General features: G+C 51.3%; 1 protein-coding gene across 1 annotated transcript; it reads left to right on the forward strand.

Annotated features, from left to right (window-relative positions):
• The first annotated feature begins 421 nt into the window (after nucleotides 1-421).
• BRME1 (break repair meiotic recombinase recruitment factor 1) lies at nucleotides 422-20350 on the forward strand. The gene is made up of 10 exons (XM_044913029.1): nucleotides 422-504; nucleotides 967-1018; nucleotides 4586-4760; nucleotides 8055-8136; nucleotides 8372-8482; nucleotides 12175-12915; nucleotides 13141-13452; nucleotides 17496-17584; nucleotides 19796-19888; nucleotides 20135-20350. The coding sequence occupies exons 2-10, from the start codon at nucleotides 988-990 to the stop codon at nucleotides 20283-20285; spliced, it is 1785 nt and encodes a 594-aa protein (XP_044768964.1). The 5' UTR covers nucleotides 422-504; nucleotides 967-987; the 3' UTR covers nucleotides 20286-20350.
• Nucleotides 20351-20404: the final 54 nt, after the last annotated feature.

The raw sequence follows: 20404 nt of genomic DNA on the forward strand, positions 1-20404 counted from the left end.
TACAACTCCCGGCAGGCAATACGCGGCACGCGTGCGTACTGCGGGGCGGTGGGCGGGGCCGCGGGCTGCGCGGGGAAAGAGGCGGGGCGTGCGTGGGTGTGAGGGCGGTGCTAGCGTCGCGCATGCGCGCGACGGTGCGGTGAGTTGCGCGGGAAAGAGGCGGAGCGCGCGCGCAGGTGTGAGGGGCGGTGGCGGCCGCCGGGCTTTCGCCGTCCCGTGGCTACCTGCGGGCTCTGACTTCTCCCACACTTTTCGGGGGCCGGGGTGGGGTTAGTGTGGGTCTGGTCACCGGAAGTCGGGTCCACAGCGCTCGGGCTTCGGGACCTACCCGCCCTTCAGCTACAGACTGCCAGCCGCCCCGCCTCCGTGAGGGCCAACTTTGCCTTTTATTTTCCAAAAAAATCCTAACGCAAATAATTAACCGAATTGTTCCCCAGCAGATCCCGGCAGACCTACTCAGTTCCTGATAAGGACAGAGGGACCTTGGCAACTTCAGTGGCCCAGGTCGGTTTGGGCTTGTTTGGCCCCCAGGGCTGGCAGGAGCTGGTCTGTGGCGACTCCTGCCTCCAGGGCCCCAGGCATCCCCCACAGAACTTCCTGACCCTTCGAAGGGCCCCAGGTGGCTCCTTCCAGAATCCTCAGGTGTCCCTGGGAAGGGTCTCAGACCACAGCCGGCGGGGAGGGGGCTTCACATAGCCTGTCTCAATTTAGGGACTAGAGCTGGGGTCGTCAGGGCTTCCCTGGATGGGCAGATGGGTCGTTCCCTCCGCTCTCTGCAACGTGGAGGAGGTTTTCTTACCCGGTCATGGCCCAAGGTGGCTGTGACTCCGTCCAGCTTGGCCCCAGGGGGCAGCCAGATAGACTGAGGTGGGGTCAGGGTGGCTTCTGCCCTCAGCCAGGGTCACTGGGTCTGTCCCCAGGGGCGGGGACTACTTGTAATGATGGGATTTTGCTCGTTGTTTTCAGATTTTTCAAGAGAGGGATAAAATGAGTAAGAGGAAAAAGCTTCGGACTTCAGGTATTTGGACATTCGAGTTGACACTGCTTTATTGCTGCTTTTGGTATAAGAGGAATGTAGGCTTATTTGTTGCAGAAATGCTAATATGATCACATCAAGCTCCTTGAAAAAAAAAAGTGATTTAATATATGCTAGTAAGAAAAGTATAAGTTGTGGAAAGTGCATACAGTAAAAAGTGAAAGCTTTGTGGAGCTTCCTCCAATCTCTGGTGGGATCCCACGGTTAGGCCAGGGGTGCACTCTCAGAGATGACCTTTGAATAGAGCTACAAGGTCATTGGGTGTGTGGCTAAGTGTTCCACTCTGGAACCAAAACCCTGGATTCATCCCAGCTCTCAGGCTCCCTGTGTGATTGTAGATGACTTACTCTGTACCTCAGAGTACTATAAATAGAGGATAATAAAAGCACCTACCCTTTCCATTCAAACAGTGATTCTCAACCTGGTTGGGGGGAGGATTTTTGCCCCTCAGGACACTGGACATGTCTAGAGACATTTTTGGTTTCTACAACTGATGTGTGTGTGTGGGGTGGGGGGGCTGGTTAACTGGCATTTAGTGGGTTGAGGCCAGGGATGTGCTAAATCCTACAGTGCACAAGACAGTGCCCACAATACAGAATGATTTGGCCCCAAATGTCAGGAGTACCAAGGTGGAGAACTCTGCCCTAGAGTTCATACGAGGATTAATATTTGTAAAGCATGAAGGATAGACCCTAGGTAGTACACAAGTGTATGCTGGTATTACGATTCTCCTTCCAGACTTAAAAAAAAAAAAAAAAAAAACACAAAAACCTTTTCATTCTGAAATAATTTGGGGCTTACAGAAAACTTGCAAAAATAGTTCAGAGTTCTTTCTACCCTACCTCCAGCTTCCCCTAAGGTTAATGTCCAGCACAACCCTGGGACAATGATCAATCACAGGACAGCATAAAAAGCCAGGGAATGAACCTCAGTACACTACTTCCAAACTTTTTCTATGTATACACAAATACAGTGTTTTTTACTGGAAAATAGAATCATCACACATGCTGATCTGCAATCCCCATTTTTTACTTTATCATGAGCGTCTTTACTTGTCAATATATATATGTATAATTTCCTCATGCACAAAGAAAAACACGCAATATTACATAGCTCCATTTCCCTGTCATTGTCGAAGATAATTTAAACTTCTTAAAAGTTTAGAAATGACTACTTACTGGATAATGAGCATAGGGAGTAGCACTCATTTTTTTTTTCCCCCACAATGTGGGATAGAAAAATTAGCAATGGATTGAAAATGTTTTGTGTAAGATGAGCAACAGGCTGCTCGGAAACACAGGAATTTCACTGACCTGGGTGGGGGAAGCTGGGGACAGCCAGGCCCACCCACAGCAGGTCATTTGGGGCCTCTCTTGGCAGTGGGCTCCCTAGCTCAGTGGATCCCAGGCTGGCCCAGGACAGCTGTTTGTGTGTCCTAGAGGGGGTGGGGACAGAGGAAGACGATTCTGGCAGGTGGTGAAAGAAGCCCTTCCCTCCCAACGTCTTTGGCCTTTGGTGTAGGTTCTGCCTTTAGTTTTTCTTAAATTAGTCCTGTGGGGACAGATCACAGGAAGGAAATGGGAGGCTTTTCACTTCTGTTGATATTTTGGTTTTTATTTGGTGCACATGTCCATTGGATGAGCAAAGCGAGCTAGTGTTTGGGCATCTTAAGAAACCAAATAAACAAAGCTGCTTGATTTCACCTTTTTTTTTTTTTTTGGCAGATCACAAGATGGGAATATGCTTGTGTAAGAAGCATTCATTGGAGCCTTGCTCTGAGTGCAGCACTGGGGTGAACACCTAAGCAGGGTGGGGTGAAAGGCAGGGCAAGGAGGAGATCAAAGGGTGCAACAGACTCAATTCCTGCCCTCATAATCCTCAGGGTCTAGTCAGGAGAGAAAGAAAAATGCTTCTCACTGAGAGTGCTAATCAAATACATAGCAGTACGGTAAAGTTCTAAATGGGCACACCATAGCTTACAGAATTCAGAAATTACAGAAATGTCATGGTGGTCTACTGGAGCACAAACAGCCGAGTGAATGCTAATAAGAACCCTGGTGATCAGTATTAGGGAGAGGGAGCTTGTTCAACGGGTTTACTTCAAGGTATGTAGGAGCTGAGGTTGGAAAGGGTCTCCTGACTGACCTCCAGAAAGATCAGGCCAGGGTCTGGTTTGCCTTTTTGTTCTCTCTGTGGGGTCAGAGGCACAGCACATAGTAGGTGCTCAGTAAATGCTCAAATACACTTAGGTATGCAGGCTCTGGAGTTGGACTGACTGGATCCCATTCCAGATCCCTTGGCCTCCATATGCCTCAGCTTTCTTATCCATAAGATGGGTGTAACAGTGGGAACCCTACCTTGAAGTTTATCATAACACACCCAACTTCTCAGGACAACGTCTGTCATGGAACTCACTAGATTCAACCCTTATCATTTGTTTTTTGATAATTAGGTTGGGGCCAGGTTTGGGGAGACCTTAGAAGTCAGCCACTATTGGCAGTTTCTGTGTAAGGAAGTTTCCTTCACTCAGCAAATAGGTGTTAGGCTCCTAATTTTTTTTTTCAGTGATGGGGAACATACTGCAGAGATACAAGGGACCAAGGGGCAGCTGGGACATCACTTCCCTAGCACTCGACCCTAGGTCCCAGTTTTCCCAGGACAGATAATCTGCAGGCATCACGGAAAACTAGAGTTGCACATAATTTAGTCCTGTCTGTGTTTCCTGGTGGTGATCTCTGTTTTACAAATGTGTTTATTCAGTCATCTACCAAGTATTTGTTGAGCACCAACAATGTACTAGATGATCTGCTAGGCGCTTGAAACTCAGCAGAGAGAGATAGGCCCCTCCTTGTATTGAGGGAGACAGAAAATAACCAGTGTCAGATACTGGCAAAACAACAACAACAACAAAAACAACAAAAAATGAAGTTGGGGCACCTGGGTGGCTCCGTCAGTTAAGCTTCCAACTCTTGACTTCAGCTCAGGTCATGATCTCAGGGTTGAGATCGAGCCCCATGTCAGGCTCTGCACTGGGTGGGCGTGGAGCCTGCTTAAAATTCTCTCTTCCTTCCCCGCCCCATCTCTCTCAAACAAGAACAAAACAAAACAAAAAACAAAACTGTGAAGTGATTAAAACAGAGCATGAGTCTGAAAGGGGTTGCTGTATAGAGAAGTCAGGGATGGCCCTTTGCAGCAACATTTGAGCTGAGACTCATGGAAGCCAGTACACACCTGTCACCACCTTCCTAGAGAGACAGTTGGCTGGGCCAGGTTATCTCATATAGTTTGGTGCCAGGCTACCTCAGGATTCAGTCTCAGTCATAACCAGTCTTTGGGTAAAAAGCCTTTGAATCCCATGGCCACCTAAACTCTTGGACAGGGTGCCATCCCATCTCTCTCTCTAGGCTAGAGTCAGAGCAGGGGATTTCTTACCCTTGGAATTAGCTTGCTCATGTTGCAGCAGTAGCCCTGCCAGGTTTGGTTGTCAGCCATGGTAGTGCATGCTCCCTGCATCTCCCATCCCTTCATCTTCCTTTCTCTCTAAATCAGGAGGAGGAGTCCATCCTCTGAAGGCCCCAAAGAACCCAAGGCTAGGAGACTCTGACGGCCCCCCCCAGAATTCTGAGTGGGGCTCTTTGTGTCTCTCTGAAGAGTCAGAAGGCAGATTAGAACCCATTCCCTCTGCAGAGCAGAGGACAGAAGAACCAGTACAGACAGCCTCCAGGTAGGTGGCTTGGAACATTCCAGCAAGTCTCCCCACCAACAGTGGACACAGCACAGCAGCCCAGTAGACAGGATGCAAAGGGGAGGGGACCAACATGACTCATCCAACTCCACACCTCCCTCTGGGGGCTCAGCGGCCCTCCGGTTGCTTCTCAAAGCCTTCTTCCCCAGACTCTCCTCTCGAGCAATGAAGGTTGATATTTTAACCACGAGCAAGGAAAACCTTGGATTTGTCAAGGTCACTTAATAATAGAATGCATCTGTCCTGTCTGCTGGTCAAATCCATGTTTATCCCGCATCCCTTCTTCACCAAGAAAGGACTGATGGAGTTGTAGGTCTGCGAAATAACAACCCATGGAAGGGGATAGCAATTACGTGTCAGACAGTGGGCTAATGATAAACACTTTACACCTATCCGTTTGTTTAATCCTCATGGCACTGTGAGGTAGGTTTTTATCCCCATTTCACAGGTGAGGACTCTGAGACTTTGAGAGATCAAATGATGTATTTGCCCAAGGCCACTGAGCTGGTGCAGCATAAGCTGGGGATCTGGCTGTGTCTGGCTCCCGTGCCCCTAACCACCATGGTTTCCCAGCTCCCCCCCTTTTTTTCCCCTCAGGAATATGTAATTAAGCACAGTGGGGAAAAAAGGAAGATCTGGAGAATAGTTTGTTCATGGGGTTAAACCGCATGTAACTAGAGCAAAGTAGAAAGGGTTAGCAGGAGTTAGGAGGAGGGTTCCTGCTACCAGAAGTCCTCAGAGAAAGCCTCATGGATTGGTCTACCAGATTTTCTGAGTAAACAATTACAGCACATGGTCTGATCAAGAAAACTGTTTTTGGAGGTGGAAGATGTGTGATCTCAGGTCATTGCAGTCTTAAGACAAAAGGTAGCACTCCTGTGTGTGGTGCTATGAAGAGGGGCCACATGTCACACCTAAGCCATTCTCCCAGGCGCCACAATATTACTGTGCTCCCCCATCCTGGCAAGGCCAACAGAGCTCGTGGGGTCCCAGGCACTGCCCATCTTGCTGGGTTCCCACCCTCTTTTTTCTAGTTTTGTTTTTAAAATTTTTTTTTTTTTTAAGATTTTATTTATTTATTTGACAGAGAGAGAGCACATGAGAGGGGGGAGGGTCAGAGGGAGAAGCAGACTCCCTGCCGAGCGGGGAGCCCGATGCGGGACTCGATCCAGGGACTCCAGGATCATGACCTGAGCCGAAGGCAGTCGCTTAACCAACTGAGCCACCCAGGTGCCCTAAAATGTTTTATTAAGAAATACCACGTGCTGGGTGCCTGAGTGGCTCAGTCGGTTAAGCGTCTGGCTCTTGGTTTCGGCTCAGGTCGTGATCCCAGGGTCCTGGGATCAAGCCCTACACTGGGCTCTGCACTCAGCGCAAAGTCTGCTTAAAGATTCTCTCTCTCTCCCTCTGCCCCTTCCCCACACATGTGCTCGCTCACTCTCTCAGATAAATACATCTTAAAAAAAAAAAAAGAAATACCATGTGCATAGAAGTATAACAGAAAAGAACAATATAAAGCAAACAAACAACACATTTATGTTGAGAAATGAAATCCTAACTAGTACCCTACAGGCCACCCAAACAACCCATTCTGAATAAAAATTTTCAAATAGGGGCACCTGGGTAGCTCAGTCGTTAAGCATCTGCCTTCAGCTTGGGTCATGATCTCCTGGTCCTGGGACTAAGCCCCTCATCAGGCTCTCAGCTCAGCAGGGGGGTCTGCTTCTCCCTCTCCCACTGTCTCTCTCCCTCTGCCTCTCCCCCTGCTTGTGCTCACGCTCTCTCTCTCAGATGAATAAATAAAAAATCTTAAAAAATTTTTCTGACAGACTCTTGCTACAGTATCTAGATTTATTCTATCTCCACCAGCTCCCCAATACAATTTAAACCTATTACTGTGGGGGAAAAAAAAAACCCTATTACCGTATCTTCATGCTTTTTCCTGTTCCCCTTCTAAAGTTGAAGTCTTAGTTTTAGTTCCAGGTTTTGATCTGTTTTCTTAATATACACATCCACATTTATTTAGATAAAACCATAAGTCTCACATGCTTTTTAAAAAGACCTAATTTTTTTAGAGCAGTTTTAGGTTTACAATAATTTTTTTAAGATTTTATTTATTTATTTGAGAGAGAGAGAGAGACCGCGTGAATTGAGCAAGCAAGCACGAACAGGGGGAAGGGCAGAGGGAGAGGGAAAAGCAGACTCCCCACTGAGCAGGGAGCACAATGCGGGCCTTGATCTCAGGATCCCAGGATCATGACCTGAGCCAAAGGCAGACAGTTAACAGACTAAGCTACCCAGGCCTGGCTTACAATAATATTGGAGAGAAAGTATGGAGATTTCTCATAGCCACCCCCCACTCCCCCCGCACACACACACCCCCATCACCATCCCACCAGAGCGGTACATTTGTTACCAAGGGTGAACTTGCACTGACATATGATAATCACCCACAATCCACAATTTACTTCAGAGTTCACTCTGTGTTGTATGTTCGGTGGGTTTAGGCAAATGTAGAATGACATGTATCCACCATTATAATCTCATACAGAATACTTTTGATGCCTCAAATCCTGTGTTCCATCTGTTCGTCCCTCCCCTCCCCAACCCTGGCACCACTGATCTTTTTATTATCTTCATAGGTTTGCCTTTTCCAGAATGGCAAAGAGTGGCAATCATACAGTACCTACTTAGCCTCTTCAGACTGGCTTCTTTCACTTACGAATATGCATTTAAGTTTCCTCTCAGTCTTCTCGTGGCTTGATAGCTCATTTCTTTTAGCACTGAATAATACTCCATTGTCTGGATGCACACAGTTTATCCATTTACCCACTGAAGGCTGCCTCAGTTGCTTTTGCATTTTGGCAATTATGAATACACCTGCTTTTTTAGACACTGTTTTTTGTTTTTGTTTTTTTTAATCTACAGCTTCATTTCTCTAGAATTTACAGAGTTGGGGGCTGGAGTGTCATTCCAAATGAGAATTCCTGTTCTTATCTTAGGAGCCAATTCCTGGGATTATAAGAGTAAACTGCTGCCAGATCAGGCAGCTTGGATTCTAGATGTGGGCCTCTGCACCCTTCTTGGCAGCCAAGTGTCACCCTAGGTGCTGCTCCCCTTTTCCATCCCACCCTCTCTAAGCAGGTGCTTCAGGGCCTCCCTTACAGGAGACTGAGCACACTTTGCCTTTGGATTCATCTATTTGCCTCACCACACACACTGACAGCATCCTAGGACTTCAGAACCTCCTCTGTTTTGTCTTTCTCCACCCAGCTCCCATGATGAGGAAGCAGGATATCCCTCCAGGCTCCTCGGGCAACCAGAAGAGGAGCCAGTTCCTGCTCTTCTTTCCCAGGTGAGCCTGTTTTAGGGCCTCATGTATAACCAATGACACTGCTTCCCTGAAGCTGGAGTTCTTGTCTCCATTCCTCACCAGCAGGCTGACAGGCTGGTGAGACTGCGCTGGGGACGGAGGGCAAGGGCTGCATTTGAGGCTGCAAGAAAGGAACTGGTTTAGCGTTTGTTTTCTGAAACCTCATTCCTCCCCTTATCTTTATTGCTGTTTTGTTCTTGTTGTATCTGGTTTACAGAACTCAGCCAGGAGGTTTGTCCCCCAGTTTGCAAAACCCAGGAAGACAGTGACAAGACAAGCAGAGCTGCGGGAAGAGGACCTTGGGGGTGGAGCCCCTAAAATCAGTCAGGTGAGCCCAGTAGACACAGCTTCTTCTTGGCCCAGCCTTGGCAGCTGAGTTCAACCTTGGTTTTCTTTGACACTGGCTAGACTTGTACTTGTCTGCATGCGCCTTTTCCGTACACCATGCTACAGATGTCTGTGGAGTGCGTGCCAGGCCCGTGCGAGGCGCTAAGGACAGCTGTGCCTGCAGCAAAGCGGTCAAGGCCACGGCCCTCTTCCCCAGGTTGCATGAGAATAGTAAAAACGCAGAAAGACAGCCCATATTCTATCCCTGAACCCCTTTACTTCTTGGAAGCTTTTGTGTGGCTTGGGGCGGGTGGGGGAGTGGGTCTTATACTCTCTCATCCTTTCCACTCTGAGCCCGGGGGGTGATGATGTCTCTGGCAACAGAGGGCCCTACAAAAGTGAGGGGTGGGCATTTCCGGCAGCCGTGTTTGTAATCATCCCAAACTGCGAACACCCCAGATATCCTTCAGTGGGTGAATGGCTGAACACACCATGGAACACAACAGAGCAATAAAAGAGAGACAAACTAGTGAAACACGCAACAATCTGGATGGACTTCCAGGGCATTATGTGGAGTGGGAAAAGCCAGTCCCAAAAGGTGATACACTGTAGAGTTCCGTTTGCATGACGTTATTGAAATGAGAAAATTACAGAGATGGTGGGTAGGTTAGTGGTTGCAGGGTGTTGGGGCAGGGTGGGCGGGGTGGGCAGGGTGGGAGGGAGGCGAGTGTGGCTACACATGGCAGCACAAGGGATCCCGTGTTGGAGATTTTCCATATCTTGTCTGTGTGGTGGATGCACAGCCTCCACCACGAGGGAACTGTATAGAACTTCATACATACACGCAAACAAGTATAGGTCAAGCTGGAAAGTCAAATAAGGTCGGTGGACTTTATCAGTGTCGATACCTGGGTTGTGATATTGTGCTCGAGTTATGCAAGATGTTACCATTGGGGGAGACTGGGTAAAGGGCGTGAGGAGTCTTTCCCCATCATTTCTCATAACTGGATATAAATCTACAGTGATCTCACAAAAAGTTTAATTTAAAAACAAGGGGTCGGGGTGCCTCACCGGCTCAGTCGGTGGAGGATGTGACTCTTGATCTCAGGGTTGTGAGTTCATGCTCCATGTTGGGTGTAGAGCTTACTTAAAATTAACTAAGTAATAAGAGGGGTTTTAGCTTCACTGTTGACTGAAAATGTGCGGGAAACGCTATGTGTAACTCAGCGGCTGGTTGCCAATGGCTTCACTGAAGTCAGATTGACAGGCTCTGGCCTTCAGTGGTCTGATAATTGGCAGTGCACACCCTCCTAGGAAGGTTGGGCTTGATGGGTGTAGAGAGGTAACTGTGGCTGAGGTGTCTCCCTCAGCGCTGATCACTGTATGAAAGAAGCGTGGGAGGGGGGACAGTTGCTGTCTATAGAGTGCCCTTGGTTACAAACCTCAGTCCCTACCTATCAAATGTAATTATTTGCAGTCCAGTTTGAAGGGAGAGTTGATGTCATGGATGTGAGGGGAAGGGAGGTGATGGGTTGACTCCAGGGTTTGGGGCCTGAATAGCTTGAAGGATGGAGTTGCTGAAGTCGAGAAAGGGAGCCTCTGAGGGCACACTCAGGAGCTGGTGTTGGTCGTGTATCGTTGGAGGTGACCAGGAGATACCAGGTGGAAATGTCAGCTACCAGCATCCAGAGTTGGGGGAGATCCAGGGGCTGCAGTGTTTCTTTAGGTTTAGGCCTGAGTGCCTGGATTGAGCTGCCATCCTCCTAAAGGACAGTTAGCTATCTATGTCCCAGCCAGAACCCTCCTTTCCCACCCTGCTCAGGTCATCTCTATCTCTGTTAGGGACAATTCAGTTCTCCCTCTTGCTCTTTTAGGTTTTTATCTTGAAATAATTATAGACTCCTAGAAAGTTGCAAAAACAGCACGGACCCAAGTGTCTCTCAATAGATGAATAGATAAACAAAACATTGCATATCCATACAATGAAATATTATTCAGCCTTAAAAAGCAAACACATTCTTTTTTTTTTTTAAGAATTTATTTATTTGGCAGAGAGACAGCGAGAGAGGGAACAGAAGCAGGGGGTGTGGGAGAGGGAGAAGCAGGCTTCCCGCTTAACAGGGAGCCCTATTCAGGGCTCGGTCCCAGGACCCTGGGATCATGACCTGAAACGAAGGCAGACACTTAACAGCTGAGCCACCCAGGCACCCTAAAAGCAAAGACATTCTGACACCTGCTACAACATAAATGAGCCTGGAGGACATTATGCTCAGTGAAGTAAGCTAGCCACCAAAGAACAAATACTATAGGATTCCACTTAGAGGAGGTCCCTAGAGGAGTCAAATCTGTAGAGGCAGGGGCTTCTGGGTGGCTCAGTTAAGCGTCCGACTCTTGATTTCAGCTCAGGTCATGATCTCAGGGTCATGGGATCGAGCCCCACATTGGGCTCCGTGCTGGAGCCTGCTTAAGATTCTCTCCCTCTGGGGCGCCTGGGTGGCTCAGTCGGTTAAGTGACTGCCTTCGGCTCAGGTCATGATCCCGGGGTCCTGGGATCGAGTCCCACATCGGGCTCCCTGCTTGGTGGGAGGCCTGCTTCTCCCTCTCCCACTCCCCCTGCTTGTGTTCCCTCTCTCGCTGTGTCTCTCTCTGTCAAAGTGAATAAATAAAATCTTAAAAAAAAAAAAAAATCACATTAAAAAAAAAAAAAAGATTCTCTCCCTCTGCTCCCCCACCCCCCATGGCACACGCACACACACATTCTCTCTCTCTCAAAAAAAAAAAAAAAAATTGTACAGGGAGAAGGTAGTTGGTAGATACCAGATGCTGGAAGAGAGGGATAGGGACAGAATTTCAGTTTGGGAAGATGAAAAGAGTTCTGGAGATGGATTGTGGTGATGTTTGCACAACAATGTAAATGTACTTTATGCCACTGAACTGTATGCTTCAAAATGGTTAAGATGCCGAGTTTTATGTAATGTGTATTTTACCACAAAAACAAAACACTTCAGAGAGGTCCGTGTGTGCTCTCCTCCGGTTTCCTCCAGTGGTTACATGTTCTATAACTAGCATCCATTGCTAGCATCAGACAATTGACATGGGCAGAATCCACAGGCCCCCTTCATTTTTGTATCCTTGATCTGTCCAAGAGCCTCCGTGTGCCTGATGCTGGTGGAAAGGAGCTGATGGAAGGAGGGTTCCTGTGTTTCCAGTTCCCCCTCCAGCTCTGGCTGTAACTGTGCCCAGCACTGGTACTGAACCCTATTTGGGTGCATCATGTGCAGCATCGGAGACTTTGTACAGGGGCAATTACAACTAGAAAAATCCTGGGGCACCTGAGTGGCTCAGTTGGTTAAGTGTTTGACTTTTGAGCTCAGGGTCATAAGTTTGAGCCCTACATTGGGGATGAGGCCTACTTAAAAAAATCTTTATTTTTTAAATTTTTTTTAAAGATTTTATTTATTCATTTGACAGAGCGAGACAGCAAGAGAGGGAACACAAGCAGGGGGAGTGGGAGAGGGAGAAGCAGACTCCCCGCTAAGCAGGGAGCGCAACGTGGGGCTCGATCCCAGGACCCTGAGATCATGACCCGAGCCGAAGGCAGATGCTTAAAGACTGAGCCACCCAGGCACCCCCAAAAATCTTTAGAATGGTTGATTATTGAAGGCTCAAGGCTGAGTCTTTTTCTTTCCACAGGAAACACCACCAGAGCCCAGTGCCCAGCAGGCCAGAAGCCAGCTGTGGGAGGAGTCCCTAGGGCTTGCTCCCTGGGAGGCCAGGGAGCTGGGTGCCCAGACCCAGGTAGACAGCACCCACCCTGAGCACAGAGACCAAAACCCCATGACACCTGTGCCTGGCAATGGGAATCCTCAGCCCTCAGCCTCCATCGATGCCTCTCCAGAATGGGGGACAGTGCCCTTGGCCTCCGAGAGGGCCAGCCAGGACCACCTTTCGGAGCAAGGAGCCAAGACAACAGATGGTGAAAGCAGGGAAGGGTGTTGGGTTCTAGGCTATCATAGCCAGAAAGGGCTCCTGCTGAGCAGTGATGCTGAAGAGGAGTCAGACCAAGGAGCACTTCAGGAAACAGGTGCCAAAGGGGGAGCAGGGGCTGACCTGCCTGAGAGGCATCAGGAGGAAGGAGACGGCGTCCTAGGTCCCATCACTCAGGATCCAGAGCCCAGATCTGCAGCCCAGGGCCTCTCTGACCCCATGCAGATACCCAGCAAGACTGGCAGGGAAGCAGAACAGAGTTGTAGCAGCCCAAGACACTCCTCCCTTGAGACCGTTGTCATCACAGATGTGAGCACAGACCCCACCGAGCCAGAACAGAGGGCTCCAGAGGTGGCCAGGCCAGATGAACAGGCCAGTACCAGAGCACCTACCTGTCCCAGGGGGAAGGCCTCTGATGGAGGCTGCAGTGGGAGCCTGCTCAGCTACGTACCTCTCGCTGGGGAGACAGGACATAGAGGGGAGGCAGGGTGGGAAGACAAGCACCCTGGCAACACCCCGGGGGGCCCTGCAGTCTCCTTGGCTCTGGATCACGGGGTAAGAGAGCCCACAATAGGTGCTGGAGATTCCAGTCTTCTAGCCTCGGAAATGGGCCCAGGTGTTGATCAGACAGAGGGGCTCGGAGGTGTGTGTGCACTGCCTTTGCTGTTGCAGCCCACACGTAAAAAAGCCACTGAGTTAGGTCGCCAGAGCCCTGAACGAGACCTTGAGGGGTTCAGTCTGTCTCTTGGAGCCCTTGCTCCACCAGTGCACAGAGAAGCTGTGGGTGGCCCTTCCCAGGAGACCAGGGCCTGCCAGGACAGCATAGATGCCCCTGCGGACCCCACAGGCTGGTCTGAGCCCCCTCCTGGCTCTGCAGACCAGGCTGTGCTGGGGGAGTCCCCGGCCATGGAACCTGACTTCCTGCCAGACAGCCAGATACGGGATGCCCTGGAATCCCCTGACTTTGAAGCCTCACCTGCGCAGGTAAGAGCTTCCCCACGTTATGGCAGACCATCCCAGGATAGGTGTCAAGTGGTGTGAGCCTCTCCCAAGCCACCCGGTAGGGGGTGTGTGGAATTTGGGGTGCATGGCTATCTGTTTATATAGCACACGGGTGTAGAGGAATGAGTTGCAGCTTTGGTGGGTATGGAGTCAGTGATTTTCCAGAAAGGACAGACCTGCCTTTCTGTAAGGGGTCTGTCTGTGTGGGAGCTGAAGAGGCCCAGGCAGTGACACTCATGTATTCTGTCAGCCTAGGCAGAGTTGATGGAGGTCCTCCCTTCCTTGACTGGAGCCCCCAGTTCTACCCACCCTCTCCACACTTCAGGGCCTGGCTCTAGCTGCAGGTTTCTGAGGGATATAAAGAGGATGCCTGAGACCTTGAGGGGTCACTTTGAAAAAACCAGCCACGTCAAAGCTGGGTTTGGGGGAGAGGACTTCAGTCCCCAACTGGAGAGAGCCTTTGCCCATCTTAAGGGTCATTTCAGGGTCCTCATACGATTTTTTTTTTTTCAAACATAGACACAGAATTTTGCTTTCCTGCTGGAATTTGTAGGGACTTTGCTTTCTTCAGGGATCTGCCTGCCCAGCAGGCTGTGGGAGAGCTACCCAACATCACCTTCCCCAGCTGCCGAGCCTGTGCAGGCCATTGGCATTCACCTGTCTGGGGGCAGGTGGCAGACTTGCTTTGGCCCCGCCCCCAGGGAAGCACATCCTTGACCACTGGCACGCCTGAGTCTGGGTTAAGTGTTTTGCAGTCACACTCTGAGAGGTAGGTGGTTCTCTTTCCACATCCTGGGTGTGGTTAAGAGGCCGAAGAAGTTCAGGCACCTGCCCCAGGTGACACAGCTGGGAGGGAGACAGGCCAGGTCTGCTCCCAGGTTGGCCTGATTCCACACCTGTGCCTCAGATGCCCTGACCTGGAGCGCAGAGCCCAACTTGCTTCACAAACATTGGGCTCTGTTTCTTCGGCTGTCCTGTTGAGATCTTTAAAACATTAATTCAGTTACATGCTTATCAAGAGCCTGCTCTGCCAGGAATCAACAGATTGGGTGTGGTCCCTGCCCCTGTGAGGTTTGTGGTAGTACCGTTCCCACCTCTCTCCCAGAGTGAACATTTTGTACCCTATCATTTCAGCACTTAGTCTTTTCATACGACCCGGCCCTGAAACACAAGCATAGTGTTTCATCTGGTACCCAGCTGAGGAAAGCCAGCTGCTGAGCCACAGAGGGGAATGTGGCTGGGTTGGGCAAATGTGGGTCTCCAAGGCGCCGCCTTCCCAAGGGAGGGCCGAGGGTCATTTCTGGCCCTTCACAGTGTTTACGTGCAAGGTGACTTCAGACCAGGCCCTCCCTGCCACATGTGGGCCCCCGGCTCCTGTGCCACCCATTTCTCGATCACCAGATGAGCAAGATGATGGAAAGTAAGTCACAGTACAGTCCAGTCCTAGAGCTTGAACACAAGCACCTGGGATAGGTAGGTGTGCAGGTGCTGGCACAGCTGAAATCTTGTAACTAGAGCCTCAGCCCGTGAACGATATAAACCCCTCCCTTGGAAAGAAGAGGAGTCTAAGTTACTCCCAGTCTCTGCCTGTTGGGCCATGGCTAAAGGAAGCAGTTGGGATATTTAGTGGCATCCAGCAGGCAAAGAAGCAAGCCCTTCCTGATGGGCTGCCAGTGACTTTGGGCTTTGAAAACAACAAAGAATCCGCAGTGCAGGGAGCTGCAAGACAGCTGGGGTGGGCAGACCTGACAGGTCCTCCAGGGGCGGAGGCGCTGCCCTGACAAGGTTGCTGACGTCTGGACACATTTTGTTTTGATACTGGGCGTTCCCGAACATGTCAGGGCGACCTCGGCACAAGCAGGTTCCCACAGAAAGGTACCGGATGGAGCCCGGCAGGAAGACCTGGTGGACAGGGACACTTGGGAACAGAGTGCAGGTGGATGGAGAGTGGCAGCAGCGGCCTCCCACCAACAGGCCCCCCTCCCCCGCAGTGGGACAGCTTATGTGAGCACTGCTTCAGAGGAGGCAACTGGGGGCCTCACAGAGGTTACACAGAAGTGACAGACCAGTTTCAAACCCAGGTCCCCTCCGAGGAAAGCATGGTATTTTCTTCTTGCAGTAGCTCCCTTAGGACCTGACACTCACCACAGGGCTGGTGGAGCCTCTGTACACTGCATAACGAGTGTCATTTAAAAGCTGATTCCAGGGCCTGGGTGGCTCAGTCAGTTAAGCATCTGCCCTTGGTCAGGTGGTCCTGGACGAAGCCCTGTGTTGGGCTCCGTACTCAGCGGGGAGTCTGCTTCTCCCTCTCCCTCTGCTGCTCCCTGTGCTTGTGCTCTCTCTCAAATAAATATAAAAATAAGATTTTTATTTGAGAGAGAGAGAGAGAGCATGAGCAGGGTGGAAGGGCAGAGGGAGAGGGAGAAGCAGACTCCCTGCTGAGCAGGGAGCCGGATGCGGGGCTCGATCCCAGGATCCTGGGATGATGACCTGAGCCGAAGGCACATGCTTAACTGACTGAGCCACCCAGGCGCCCCAGTAAATAAAATCTTTAAAAAAATAAAAGCTGATTACAAGTCCCTCTTGGGTCGTACAGTGATGGCTTCCAGCACATTCAGTACAAGGACTGCCCTTGTGTCAAACATTTACACGGCCCTGGTGGGAGCAGTGATTGGAATGTTAGGAGGGGGAATATTCCTCAGGGCCAAGAATGGCCCGGTGAGTTGGGTGAATTGTATTTTAAATCAGAGTCACTTACATGAAACAGTAGGCCAGATGCCTGGGAGGTACTGTGTTGTCCACAGCAGGCACTGCTGGCATTTGGGTCCAGATAGTTCTCTGGGGTGGGGCTGTCCTGTGCAATTTTGGGTGCTGAGCAGCACCCCTGGCCCCTACCCACTGGATGCCAGTAGCACTCCCCCCACCAAAGTGTGCTGACCAATGTGAAGTGCCTAGGGGTGATCATCCCCCAGTGAGAACCGTTGGGCTACAAGCAGTTCTTTGCGTCTGTTCTTGGGATTCAGGGACAATTTGCAGGTGTAAGCTGTATAGCTCAAGCCCTTCATCCCATCCCCCGCCCGTCAGGGGAGAGGGGCCTGCTTTTGAAAGGACGTCTTTGGAACAGATCCCTTCTTACTCTAGGACTTTGGTCTCCTCAGAGAGGCCGTGGATTGGCCACTCTACCCCAGCCTCTTTGCCTCTTTTCAGAGGGACGTATGTCCCCTCCATGATTGAGCTTGACATTTTCCATGAACATTAAACCACCGTTGACATTTTTTTTTTTAAAGATTTTATTAATTTGACAGAGCGAGCGAGAGCAGGAACACAAGCAGGGGGAGCGGGAGAGGGACAAGCAGGCTTCCCGCCAAGCAGGGAGCCCGATGTGGGGCTCGATCCCAGAACCCTGAGATCACGACCTGAGCCGAAGGCAGACGCTTAACTGACTGAGCCACCCAGGCGCCCTCACCGTTGACATTTAGAAACTTAAGCTTCTCCGGGTTATCTGGCTCTCTACCCTATCATAAATTTTTCCCTGACCATATATTTGTAAAATCTTTCCCTGACACAAAACAGGTGGCTTACCTGGCCAACCTCTTCCCCTCAACACCAGGTGCCCACCTCGCTCCACTCAGCATCACTGAGGGTCTTCTCTGTACCTTTCTAGATACTGCAGGACGAGCAGGAGACAGTGCCACGCCTCAGCTGTCAGGGACAGAGCCATCGGCCAACACAGATCAGCCTTTCAGAAAGCACAGACTCAGCAGGGGACACCAGGGTCAGGCCTCACATTGCCCTGTCTGCTCCTTCTGAATGGGGAGGGTGATTGCAGCCTGGGTTGGTGGCCCCCAGGTTTAGCTGTCAGGGCATCCTGTCTCTTCGCTGCACCACTTTTCTTCTGCGGGAGTCTCTACCTCTGTGTTCCTGACACAGCCCAGGAGAATTGAGAGGTGCCCTGCATGTCCTCTTCCTTCCCAGTGCAGGGCTTAGCCAGCGAGGCCATTCACAGGTGTGTTCTCTCTTCATAGTTGTTTCCTACAGGGACCAGGCTGGACTCTTGTTGGCCTGGCACAAGCCCACATGCTGATGGAGGCCTTCTCACGGAGCTCCAACTGAGGTAGGCAAGGGGGAGGCTAACCCAGGACTCTTGCCCTTGTAGCAGTCGTCCCTAAGTCCCTGCGAGGGGAGAGTGTCGCTGCTTTCCTGGCACTGGCACCACTCTACCCCAGCCTCTTTGCCTCTTTTCAGAGGGACGTATGTCCCCTCCATGATTGAGCTTGACATTTTCCGTGAACATTAAACCACCGTTGACATTTTTTTTTTAAAGATTTTATTTATTAATTTGACAGAGCGAGCGAGAGCAGGAACACAAGCAGGGGGAGCGGGAGAGGGACAAGCAGGCTTCCTGCCGAGCCTCAGCCCTGCCTCTCCCTCCATGGGTCTCAGGAAGGGAGCCGAGCCCCGTCTTTCACACTGTGCGTGCCGCTGCTCCCCGCAAGCGGAGAACTGGTGATCCTCGATCTACAGCTAAACCGGAGTCTCTCCCTAGGGCCCCTGGGATAGTAGCCCCCAGTTCCATAGGTTGTTTTAATGTACTAGATGTGTTTTTCTAGAGAGAGGATCTAGAGCTTACCCTGAATCTCTGTGGAGGGGAAGGGGACCCAGACGGGGATAAAAACCAGTGGCCTTGGGCCCGCCCCCACTCTGGCATCCGGAGGGCCCTCCAGAGGTCCTGACTTGTTCCTGACTCGCCCCATCTCCTCACTTGGCTCAGTGCCCTGAGGCAGGCTGCTTTCTCTCCCTCCTGCAGGCCATGGAGAGAGAGAGAGAGAGAGAAAGAGAGAGTGTGTGTGTGTGGTATGGGGGGTGTGTGTGTTGGGGGGTCCTCTCTCTCCACCCCAGAGCTTCTCGCGTCCATCACCTCCCTTTGTGTCCTTCCTCCCAGCCCTGCCAGCCGTTAGCGCTGGGTGACAGTCCTCTCCTGTTACCTTGTACTTGAACTGGTCTCTCTGCACAGGCTGTAGCTTATCGATTATTCATGGCCAAGTTTCTGTTTCTGTCTGGCAAGTGGTGTGGAGGAGGGGTGAGGGACACAGCCCTTGGCAGAGTGTATCTCCTTTCTCTTTCTCCTCCTCTTCAGCGTAGAGGGTGGCCACGTTTCCATCTCCTGCTCATGCACACATTTGTACCACCTGTTGCCACACACACACGCGCGCACGCGCACGCACATGTGGGGATCAGGGGCAGTTTATAGCTAGAGTGACCCTACTATTGTTTAAGCAAAGAGAAGGGAGATTCATGTCTGAATCTCCGGTGGCCTCTGATGTAACCCACATGGACATTTGGAAGCCCCCCAGGCAGGTCATGGGTCTGGTTCAGTGGCCTATGGCTGAGTGAGACATGCAGAGGCTAAGGCCAGGCCGGCCTGCCATCTCAGGGTGACTGAAGCGGGTGGAGTAGAACTGGAGTCCCTGTAGTGATAGCCCAGGAGACACTGCCACGCTGGGGTGGAGGAGGATTTAGGAACAGCTGTTGGCCTGAGTCCAGGAGGGCAGCCCTCTGCCCACATCCACAGGCCACATGCATTACGTACAGTGGGTGCCATGGTGCATCTACCCCTTCCATAGATACTAAGGCCATCCAGTGCCAGCTTTTCCAGGAACTGCTCTGGGCACGGGGGAGACAGTGTGGGACAAAACACACAGCTTCCATCTGGTGGGGGTGGGAGGGTGAGAGACAAGCAAATTAGTCAGATGGTGGAGTGTTGAGAAAAAGACAGTGAGGAAGGGGTTAAAATTTTAACGTGGCGATCAGGGAAGCCTCCCTCCCCCCACCAGGAGGAGACTTTGGGGAAAGAACATTCCAGGGCCCTCAGAAGTGCTCAGGGAACAGCCAGGAATTCAATGTGGCTGGAGCAGGGGAGGAAGGGGAAGGGGGGGGTGGGGGATAGGGGCCTGGAGGTGCTGGCAGATGGTGCAGGGGCTTCGGGGAGGGGTGCTGGGCTGGGTTTCTATTTTCACAGCCCACCCCACCCCAGTGCTGAATGGGGGACAGGCTGTAGGGGCCGGAACAGGGAGCCAGGGAGGCTGTGGCAACTGTCCAGACAAGGACCGAGGTGGTCGGGAGAAGAGGCTGGACTTTGGATGTGCTCTTGATGGTAGAGCCAGCTGGGTTGGCCATCAGCGCTCTGCCTCTGGTGGCTTCATATCTGGAAAAGGTATTAATATCTAGAGAAGACAGCTCCAGGCCCAGCAAAAGTCCCCAGAACGGAGTTTGGCAGAGCTGTCCAGTGAGGTCAGACCTCCTGTCTTCCCTCCTTTCCCGCCAGGACCTGTGTAGGGATCAAGGCCTGTGAAGCCGCCAGGATGGAGGATGCAACAGACACCGTGCACGGTCTTGTTGTTGAGCTCTCCAACCTGAAGTAAGCGCTGGGCTAGGATCCATGGATGAATGGGGGCGGAAGGGGTGGCAGGGGGGATGGGGCCTTGGGGGATGGCAGGGAGGGCCCAGGGCCTGCATCTGCCTCTGTGTGGCCAAGACCCGTGAATGTTCATGTGCGTGAGCTTATGTGGGAGTGTGAGCAGGCACTTGTGCCCGAATGGGAGGTATAGTCCCCACTTGGGCGTCTGGTGGAGCACACACAGCTCCTGTTGCAACTTCCATGCAGCCGGCTGATCATGAGCACCCACCGGGACCTGGAGGCCTTCAAGCGCCTCAGCTACCGGAAGGCGAGGCTGGCAGGGAAAGCCCCGGCACCCTACACATCAAAGGGGGCTGGGAATCTCCCTCCAGGGCAGCAATCCTGGAGGGATTTGTAGATTACTTCCAGACCGCCTCAGGAGCACCTTGTGTGCGTGCACGTGCACAAACTCACAACTCACAGCGCCTGTGCGTGTTTGCTCTGCGCTGGCCCCCAGAGGTGCTGCCGCCAAACAGC

The sequence above is a fragment of the Neomonachus schauinslandi genome, chromosome 1, assembly GCF_002201575.2.
Source record: "Neomonachus schauinslandi chromosome 1, ASM220157v2, whole genome shotgun sequence".
Lineage (NCBI taxonomy): Eukaryota > Metazoa > Chordata > Mammalia > Carnivora > Phocidae > Neomonachus > Neomonachus schauinslandi.

Bases quoted from the DNA above. Each gene is read 5' to 3' on its own strand.
- BRME1 (XM_044913029.1), top strand. From the start codon at position 988: ATGAGTAAGAGGAAAAAGCTTCGGACTTCAG. The intron at 13,453-17,495 runs GTAAGAGCTTCC...CTCTCTTCATAG, and splicing joins TTGAAGCCTCACCTGCGCAG to TTGTTTCCTACAGGGACCAG. The intron at 19,889-20,134 runs GTAAGCGCTGGG...ACTTCCATGCAG, and splicing joins GTTGAGCTCTCCAACCTGAA to CCGGCTGATCATGAGCACCC.